We start from the raw sequence: 10357 nt of genomic DNA, 5'->3' as shown, positions 1-10357 counted from the left end.
AAATGAATGTGCTGTTGGGAGAAAGGAATTGCAAAATACTGAATAAAATGACATTATTAAAGATTTAACTCTTTATATCTATTTTGAATAGCAGCGACTTCAAAGGATAATCGTATAAATTTACTCTAGCATCTAGTTTCTTTGCAACAACAACAGAAGACACATGAACACTTATATTTACATCAGTCCTTCAATGCAAGCTGGCAGAAAAGGAACAAGGGAAGTTAAAAGTACACTGACACCTATCTTTCCACGGCCTTCCAGCAAGGGCGTTTAGAACAGCAGCACCAAAGCTCACAGCACGAGAAGTTTCAGGAGGTCTTATATATATAGATCTTCTGCTGAAGGAGAAATAAAACCCTTGTATTCTCACAACACAGCACACAGTGTTTTGAAATAAGATTTTATAATCTCAGATTAGAAAGCTGACTAGACTAAGTTAAATTAATCTATAGGAGTACCATAAAACTTTATCATCAGGGAAGGTGTTCAATTTTTTTTTTTTTTTTTTAAAGAGCTAGCTATTTCCTTAAACCCTAGTAGTGACCATCTTCAAGAAATACATTTTCTTGAATAAGATGCAAACTCTATGAACAGGAGGGAAATGAGACATTAACAAAAAAAAAAAAAAAAAAAAAAGAAGAAGAACAACAGCTACATACTGCCAGTTCTCATTAACTTTAAAGTTCAAGGTATAGGGTACCGCCCCCATAGCATCAGTCATCAATGCTTTGGTTTTTGCTCCTTTCAGTTTCAAGGAAGTCCTTGGGTGTTAGCAGTGAAGTTACAACATACTAATCTTTGCTGTCAAGAAGGAAGGAGATCACATTGCTTTTCTCCTAAGCATACTTAGAAAAATATTAAATGGTTACAGCTCATTACTTGCCTCAAGCTGTGTATGGCAAAGGTGTACTTCTTAAATAAAGGCATCTTAGGTGACCAAAGAGCTGTGGTATAATTAGACAGGAATTTGGGTAGAAATCCTTTAAGAAAAAAAAAAGTTTTCATCTGGATTTTTAACTTTCAAACATGAAGACTGAATTGCTGTGCAACAAGTTGCAAGGCACGTTTTAAGCCAAGTTATAGTTTATGTGCACATATATCTGTATATAAGCAGAATACTGATTACTACAGTAGCATTCAGAGTCAAGCAATCATGGCATTTTTTTTCTGTTTGCACACCATTACATTTTCTGTTCAGTTTTTAAATGGGGGTGAACATAATTTGCATAATTTAGGAATTATGACACTGGGCCAAATCAGAATTCAGAAAGTCAATCACGCTACTGAAAAATGTACAGTTTAAGTATTCTTCCCCGCATTAGAATAGTAAACCTCAAGTCTTACTTTTACATGAAGACGCTCCAAACAATAAAAGCTGGCTGTCTACACTGTTACAAATCTTGAAGTATTTCTTCTAGGAGGTCTGTTGGCTGATATGATTAGTTGAAATGCTTATTTTCAATCATGTGTAAATCTGATACAACACGACACAAAAAAGCAAGGTAGCACAAAGGCTTGTTCAGCTATTCAGACAAGTAAGATTTTATGTAGTGCATAAAGTAAGTCTCCAGTAGGTCTGGACTGCAAATTTTCCACAGAAACACAGTCCTTACATACTTTGTCAAATTATTCTTCACTTAAATTTCAATATTTTTATCTGCATTCAGATAAAAAATATTTAGCTTAATTTATCAGAAACACAGGAGAAAGTGTGAACAGGCACTAATGAAGGCCTAATAGAGCCAGTCTCTTCCCTCACTGAGGCATATAACCCCCTTGTCTCACAGTCTGTGGGAGGTAACTTTTTGGCATCTCATCAGCTGATGCTGGATTTCCCTCCACTGTTTCAGGTCTCACAGTTTGTCCCTCAGTACTTGTCTCTATAACATTTAACAGAGCACCTTCCTGGATATTTTTTTCCAGCCCAAGGCCCAAGGGCTGTGAATTCTGACCTGAGATCTGCAGCTGTGCAAATCCAACAAGATCCTCCTCATTAGCAGGAGTAATTTGCTTTGCTCTTTCGAAGCATGGCCTGTCTGTGTTGGCTTCATCCTGACCACAATTTTGTTTGAAATACTGATGCCTCTGTGTTGTACTGTCATTCCCTCCAGCATGATCTTCTGATCTCTCTTCTGAATCTAGCAGTGGCTGTGTGGATTCAGATCTTGAAAAGACTTGTACAGAAGGTGTTTGGTCTCTGTAGCCATTAAGTACTACAGTAGAATACTGTACAGTGCTTGAAGTGTTTTGTGTAGTTTCACCTTCATCGCTGTCAGAGACACTTTGTCTAGGAGAAGACATGCACGAGGATCCTCCAATACCACTGCTGTGCCCTTCTGAAGTACTTTTTTCCTTTTTAAGCAAGTCAAAGGGTTTTAAATCCTGTTCTGAAAAAGACTTCTTGTCATCAGCTTCTATTTCTACGACGCTTACATCGGTAAAGCTGCCTTCTGGGTACATCTGATCTTTGGAACTAAAGTTATGCTGAAAGAAATAAATTGATTTTGCCTAAGACAATGGTTAAGTAAGTTTAAAAAAAAAAGTACGTTAATATCTCAGTTCCTACCCTGTAACTGCCTTGAGATTATTATATAAGTGGCCTTCTTATAGAACTTGGCAGTATCTCCCAAGTATCTGTTACCAAATGAAGGATGCAGCTGTACAAAGTACAGTACAAAGTCTTTATTACACAGACACTCTAAAACTATAATTGCATGCAAGCTTTTCTCTAATTTCAATTGTTCTGAAGTGCTGTAAACACCATCCCATTCATTGTGCAGCATAGGCATATTCCGGATTGAGGCCATACATAAATACACTACTTCCAATAGCACATTCAGCATCAAAGCACTTTTTCACAGAAGCTGGTAATAAGCTTCTTGAAAAGAATTTGCTGTGTCCTCCATTCCACACAGGGCATAAAACTTGCTGCTGCTTTCCTCATCCAAGAGTAGCTCTGTTAGAGGTTTCTCTCATTCATTACTTTATTGTACAAACAAGTAACTTTAAGGTTTTATGAATGAGAACGAAGAATTCCGTTGACCTAATCCTGATTTCCTGTGGCTGAATAAAATAATTAGTGTGCTTGACCCTTCAAGCTAGTAAACTGAATTTAAGGCCCAATGTTAAAGCCTGCTCTATGCTGTGAGCTTCTGCGAAGGACATATATCCATAATGCTCAATCTATTGCTGCAATAAAGTCTTCTACCCATATCATATTGTAATATCAAGAAACTTAACATTCAGGGTTTTTTTTTCTGAAATCTGTGTGTGCGCTAGAAGGGAGAAGATTCCCACTGGTCAGTTTATTTAAAACCTTATGGACCAAGATAGAGGATGCAGAAAAATGAATGATACCTTAGCTGGAACTTGAGGGGACCACTGAGCAATATTACTCTTGGATGGATCAGGTACATTAGGCCAGATATGCTTTTTAATTCTGTAGAGGATTAGAAATAGAATAAAGTTAAAAGATGCACTCCTCAAATTCCTCAAATTGGTAGTAAGCATTCAATAATCCAGGACACCGGTCCCTTACACAGCAATTTTTCAAGTGTGAGCCCATTTTTGCATTTCCATATAGAAACACTTCCTGCAATTCCTTACATCTTTGTAAGAAGCTGTATTACATAGTAAAATCGGCATTGCACTTACAACTCCTCCACGCATTAGCTGTACCCACATTATAAAGAAGGCAAATCCACACATGGCAAAGGGAGAGAGAGGATTTCAAATGTATAGCGTTCTAGAAGCTGCAGAGCAATCATTTGAAGTGGAGACTATGAGGCATAGCAATATAAAAATACATTTTTGCTACTTCAGTATAACTGAATTCTTAAATACAGAGGCATATCACAGCTGTCATTAACATTAAACCTTCGCAAAATGAAAAAGCATGAAAAACATTTAAAGAAAAAATTGCTTAATCTTTTTAAAGTCTGAACTCTTAAATTTAAAAATGTAATAACTTATTTAACAGCAGAAGTTTCTCTAGGTCACAAATAAAATACCTCAACTAAACTTTTACTTTGAAATAGATTCATCAGTCCTACTCTTTACTCCATACACAGGCTCCAAAAACAGATTCTCTGTAGGAAAAGTCTTAATGTGTTGCGAGATGGGCTTTTCAACTGAAGTCCACTAAGAACTAGTGTTAGGAGAAGCAGAAAGGTAAGAAGGAAAAGGGCATAAAGTGCTGTCTTTAACCGGAAAGAAAAGATGTCTGATGGGGAACATGTGAAAGGTGCTGCTCTTTACCAGGCGAAAGGCTTCAGCAATAAGCTCTTAGCTAAAGCCACCAGATAAGAGCTCTAGGGTAAAGGGCACAGAAGAGGAGGAAGGACAGGAAGGTGTTCACCAGCAACTACTAAACAGGAACGGAATTTGACAGAGGTTATGCAAGATAAGACATCTGCCTAATTTTTTCAGTTGCAAAGCTTAAAAATGTTTGCTAAAACACTAATTAAATAGCTCAAATAGAGCCATAAAACAGGTTCTTCTGTGCCTCACAAAATGATGCTCATCATTTTCATATGATGAATACATTAACAATAAAAAGAGACAGTATATCCTGACCAAAACCTAACACACCTAATCCTAACCAAAACTTAGCTAGAAGAGCAAAGTTTGAGTGCTAATCATTAACAGTAGGTAAGAAGTAGAATCAGTATCATAGAACTTTCCAGTTTCTCAAGGAAAACAGACATTACTATCACCAATCAACGTATGAGAGTTTTACCTTTCATTCCTCACTGAAGTACAGGGCGTTTATTTGCTTATAATTATGGCCATGTCTCTGTCATGCTCAGAAATATCAAAAGCATAAGAGAAATGTACTTCATTTATACTTACAAGTCACGTTTGTTAAAGCAAAACAAAACTCCAAGGAGTACAATCAACAGGAAAGCTAGGCACACAGGTACAACTATGGCTTCAATTTCTCCTTTCCCTGAAAAAAGTAAAATAAGCAGTTATAGCTCTTTCTATAGTATTTAAGGAACTCAGTTACAGTAAGCATTCCCACAGAGACAGAGAGAATCTGAAAGAGGATATAACCACAGGGCTTACTCTGAAAGATTCATCTACAGAAGAGCCTTTTCACTCTGTGGAAAAGCCTGTTGGGGGAACCATGAAAAGCTGCATCCAAACAATAAGGCAAGCATCAATAAAAATGGCAGGTTGCTCTAGAAGCCGTAATACTGATGGAGCAAGTAATTTTACACTTTAGACAGATATGACAGTAACATCTGTATGAATGTATCTGTGGTCCAACTGTTCTAGTGGCCTACCAGCTGTCATATCAATGGTATGGTCAAATGGCTAAAGCAAGCATAGCCACTAGTCATCCATCCATTTACTTTATACGTGAAAATATCCTCTGCTTGCAAACACTAAAGGCTGCATTATTGTAACCTATTCCTTCCTGTATGTTATACACAGTTTTAAGTAAACCTTACAGAAAGTTTAGGGAAGAGTAAAGCTATACAGAATAAAATATCAAAAAATTATAAATCTAAAAAAGTACTTTCCAAACCAGAGCTCAGTTAATTTTGTTTCTCTTACCACTACAACAGAAAGCACTCTCTAAAGCTACACACACAATAAATGGATATTTAACTCTTCAAAACAAGCTTCTGTAGAGAATTGCAACAGAGACTTTAGCAGTGATGTGAATAGGAATGTAAGACTGGAAGCCAAAGGAGGATTTTAAGAATGGCATGTGCCGATCAACATCAAGATTAGCAGGCCAAGATCGCAAGCACACCTCTCCGCAGCTTCTCAGGACCCCCTGATGAGGATAACAAAGGCCAATCTACACTCAGACTAAAAACAAAGACTCAGGCCATTATCTTCCAGCCATCGTGTCTTAAAGACCAGGTTGAAGCCATCAGATAAGAAGGCAAAGGCAGTGAGTAAATCCTAATGACTGCTGGAGAAAAGATTAATCAGGGTCAGCTCCTGAGGGGTACAAACAAACAAACAAACAAAACCCCAATCTAGGAGACCTGCAGAGGACAGATGGTGTCCCTTTTCCTCTGTACAATTGCAAAGAATCGCTTGCAAGTATAACAATGTGACTGGAATAATCTTTTTAAATAAAATTACCTTCCCCTCCTACCAGGTCTTGAACTGAGTTTTGCTACACTGTTGCAACATTACCTCCTACTTCTATTAATTTTGCCGCTCTCTTACCAAATTTTTGTGTAGTAAATGTAAAATCAGGACCACTCCTGCCTCCTTCATCTGTGTATGCCATCATCCGCACAGTATACAATGTGTCACTGGCTAGAGAAGAAAGGGTATATTCTGTCTTGGAAGGATCCACTGTCACAGCTAAATAGAGGAAAAAAACGTATATCAGTTTTCTGTACAAATTATTAGATCTGCACAAACACAGTCGCCACGACTTCACGCGTACAAAACTGTTTTAGAGGAATGCATGGCTGCAAGGAAAATACAACAGAAATAGCAAAACTAGCAACTTGTATAAGGAGTGCTGAGATTCATTTGTTTCTGTGTAAGGGTTTTGAATCGACTGATTTAGTCTCTCTCTTGATACTGTTAACTTTTAACTTCTTTAATGTGTTTTTCAAAAAGCGGCTATAAAATAAACCAGTAGTAAAGCTGCCAGTCTTAAAGGCCTGCTAATTAATAAGCAGGACACATGCTTATCTAGAAATTCAAACTAGTGTAGGCATAAGTGACTGGCCCTTCTGCTTTAAGCAGATCTAAAAAAGAAAACAAAATATCTGATAGTGCAACACCCTGTCTGTGCCTGCAATAGTAATAACTAAAAAGCACATCATAGAATGTGTCTCAAATCAGCAATATGTTAACTTAGAGCATCAAGATTAGAAATCCATTTCTGTGTAAGGGTTTATCATAGTTAAATACATGCAACTCATTTCTATCTTGAATGGTCTAGATTTATCTTGCTATACCACCATCTTCTCCTGTATTTAGATAGAAAGATAGGGGCAAAATACTTGCAAATCAACTTTCAGAAACTAAACTTAGAACCTTAGAACAGACTGAGCGATATGAATTCTTTATTAGGGACTTTTCTGTTTGGCATGTAGCAGAGCTACAGGTGTTCCAGTGTATGTCTCATGCAAACCACACACCTCAGACATCTGCTTTTTGTCTTTGAACAGAGTGTCAACCACACGTGAGTCTCTATTTTGTTTTTCAGGAACATATATGAGGAAGGAAGCAGATGAATATTTCAGTGTTACAAAGCAGTTCTCTACTTTCTGTTACCTGTTTCATTTCCATCAACAGTTTTATAAAATATTGTGTAACTTCTGATAAACCCATTTTGCTCATCCACTGTGAGATGGTTCCATGTCAAAACAGCTTCAGCTTTTCCTACTTTTTTCGTCTGAACAGTTGGTCCTTTTGAAGGACCTGTATTGGGAAATGAAGATTAGGTTCTGTTAGGGTCTCATCCATAAAAGCAGTATATTAATGAGCACTGAGTTGCTATTGCACAAAAATTTCAGTGGAATAGCTGAATTTGATCTACAAAGCATTATTTTCAGTCAGTATATCTACTCCAAAGATATTTCACAACAAAAACTTTTTAAAAATACATGAAAAACAGTAATCAGCAGATCACATGAAATTTTCAGTTCAGGTTTGTCAATTAATCTTAACTTCATACTTGAGACCTAAAATAAATCAGCACAGAAATATTACTATACCAATAAAATAAAAACAAAGTCATGCACCAAATTATCTGATAAAAGTTTACAAAATGAAAGGGTCAGTTATAGACCTCTGTGTAACTCCTAAATATTGTAAGTTGGTAGAACATGTGTTAAGGGAGGGGGTGAAATTATGACAGATGATCCTCACGAGTAGGATAATTTTTCATTATGTACTCCACATTAAAGCAAAGGTCTAATGATTTTAGCCAAGTTTTGTACTTACGATCCTGCTGAAGGTAAGCCTTCACAGACTGTCCACTTCCTTGACCATCAGCATATAGAGGGTACACAGTTATCAAGTAACACTTGAATGGCTTTATATCACCTAATAAGAGAATTTAAAAATATGTTGTTTTAGACACTAAAATTCCTCACCATTCATCTTAGGTCTAGAGTTCTGGCTATTTTATTAGATGCCTTTACACCTAAATCAGTTGACTCCTTTTTTCTAGGACTCACTGATATACTGTCGCAAGGAACTAGCTAGAGGAACAATAAAGGAGTTCACATTCAAATTTTGAAGATAATAAATAGACTTCATAGAAGTTTTTGTTTTTCTAAATTTTTCTTAAAATAAGAAGCCCTCATCTGTCTGCAACTTTGTGACTCCAAAAATTATACATTTGACCTACTGATTATAATCTGAAAAGGACTGCAAAGCTGAACAAGTTTCACTGTTTGAACCAAAAGAGGGATCAGAGAATATAATTTTGAAGGAACGCTTTTCTTTGTTTTAAGAGTTTCTCAGAATAAGGAGATTAAAAACAAAACAAAGATAAAAACCTTGCTGTTATATAACATGAATTTCAAAATGCAAGACTAGATACAGTTTTATATTTGGCAAAAATATGCAGGTACTTCCAAGCCCTCATGCCCAACTAACAGTAGCCCTTAACTCTATCCCAGATTCCCGTCCCACAACAAAATTGTAATCTGCATCAGCAGATTCACTTTGAGAACATTCACCAGGTTTTTAAGAGTGTTCTGCAATGTATTTTTAAAATTATGAGTTGAATACCTTTTAAGTACGTTCCTTGAACATTCCCTGGTTCATTCTGCCACTCTGTGGCACAGTCTGAGCTGTTCGACACCAGACACCATTCAATTACGTATTTGAGAACGTAACTGTTAGGAGCAGTCCACCCTACCCATAGCTTGCCATCTTTAGGAAGTGTTCTAATATTCTTCACAGGAGCTGAGACGAAAGAAAAGTGTTAAATGTTGACAGTTCTTTCAGTAGACATGCATAGTAATAGCTATTTTGTCAAATGTGGATACTTATGGTTATTGTAAGGGTGATAATTTGACAGAACCTAACTAAATGTAAAAGCCATTTTTTGAAATTTGGAAGCTAGCATTTGAATCTTTGTCAGAGATTCGAATTAAGCAGTATTAGGCTATCTAAAAACTGGAAAGTGCACTCAGCTTCTCTGTTCTCAAATACAGCAAGTATTCTTATTGCACAGTAAAGTTTCTTCCAACAGAAAGGGTCTATTTCAGAAGGAAATCAGATCTTGACACACTTTGAATTCACATTCTAACCCTCAACTCATATACCTGACCAAACACGCCTGGCTGCAATGCTACTCTGTCGTGTGAAACACAGAGTATATTAACACTCTTAACTGACACTCTTAATTAACTGATCTAGCAGCTTTAGAACCTGTGGCTCTCTTTCAGTAGTTATACTAAAAGCAGCAGATCTGTCAGCATGCTTATTTTTTGTTGCCTGTACAAGTAGTGTTCGGAATGTTTAAAAAGAAGCTGTACTCATCAGTCAGACTGCCAGAAATGAGGAGCAATCAACCTGTAGCTACTACTACTATACAAGGAAGTGGAACATGAGCAACAAATGGAATACTTGTGGAAGTTGCAACATACAATGTCTAGGGAAATATCACATATCCAGTGGTTCTGTAATCATGTACTGATGCAAAAGGTATAATTTTACAACACTGAAGATTTCTAATAACTTTCAAATGTGTCAGCATAGCATTTGTTAAGAAAGAGTGCTAGGAAACGAACCTTTTGAATTCCTTGCTGGAATAAGTAAAACTGATGAAGGGGATGGCCCGGCTCTGTTATGGGCAATCACAGTCACTTCATAAGTTCCGTTTGGCAGCTTTAGGGTAAGGCTGGTTGTATTAACATTGTATTTCTCTGGTGGACGGGAGGGAGGTGATTTAGCTTTGACAGTCACCTCATACCCCAAGATTATTCCATTGGTTTCAAATGGCTCCAAGGCCTGTTAGAAATATATCTATTGTTAGACCGATACAGAACTAATATTACTTAACTTTTACTGTCTTTGAAACTTAGCTTAAATGCTTGAGAGCAAAACAAGTTATATAGATTGAATAGCTAAGTGTTTAAGAAACGTGCAAATTCAGAGTTCATTTCTGCAAAGCAGTAATTTCCAGAGCCATTTCTTGTTTAAATCCTTCTTTTCTTCACTCACAATCCCATACAGTAATCTAATAAAATCTCTTCTGTCAAGATTGCAATACACATGTGGCTGAAATGTGCATTTTGTGTGCTTTCACAGCACAATGGTATAAAACAAATCTCAAGTCATAATCTGGGCTGCATCTGAATATAAAACTGCATAAGTAGTTTTCTTTTACTACATGCAGAAAGAAAATCTG

At 36.7% G+C, this 10357-nt stretch overlaps 1 protein-coding gene across 1 annotated transcript in view; it reads right to left on the bottom strand.

Moving 5' to 3' along the window:
- Positions 1–1517: 1517 nt before the first annotated feature.
- The window catches only part of LOC138060929 (interleukin-6 receptor subunit beta-like), a 28528-nt gene continuing 19688 nt past the window's right edge, over positions 1518–10357 (bottom strand). Inside the window, exons 9-16 of the mRNA XM_068925243.1 lie at positions 9738–9957; positions 8731–8907; positions 7936–8037; positions 7264–7410; positions 6196–6336; positions 4855–4951; positions 3361–3442; positions 1518–2487 (exon numbers count right to left, since the gene is read on the bottom strand). Of these exons, the coding sequence (XP_068781344.1) occupies positions 1759–2487; positions 3361–3442; positions 4855–4951; positions 6196–6336; positions 7264–7410; positions 7936–8037; positions 8731–8907; positions 9738–9957 (1695 nt within the window). The 3' untranslated portion in view covers positions 1518–1758. The remainder of the gene's footprint in view (positions 2488–3360; positions 3443–4854; positions 4952–6195; positions 6337–7263; positions 7411–7935; positions 8038–8730; positions 8908–9737; positions 9958–10357) is intronic.

Source organism: Struthio camelus, chromosome W (genome assembly GCF_040807025.1).
Source record: "Struthio camelus isolate bStrCam1 chromosome W, bStrCam1.hap1, whole genome shotgun sequence".
Taxonomy (NCBI): domain Eukaryota; kingdom Metazoa; phylum Chordata; class Aves; order Struthioniformes; family Struthionidae; genus Struthio; species Struthio camelus.
This window is presented reverse-complemented; position numbering and strand designations above follow the sequence as displayed.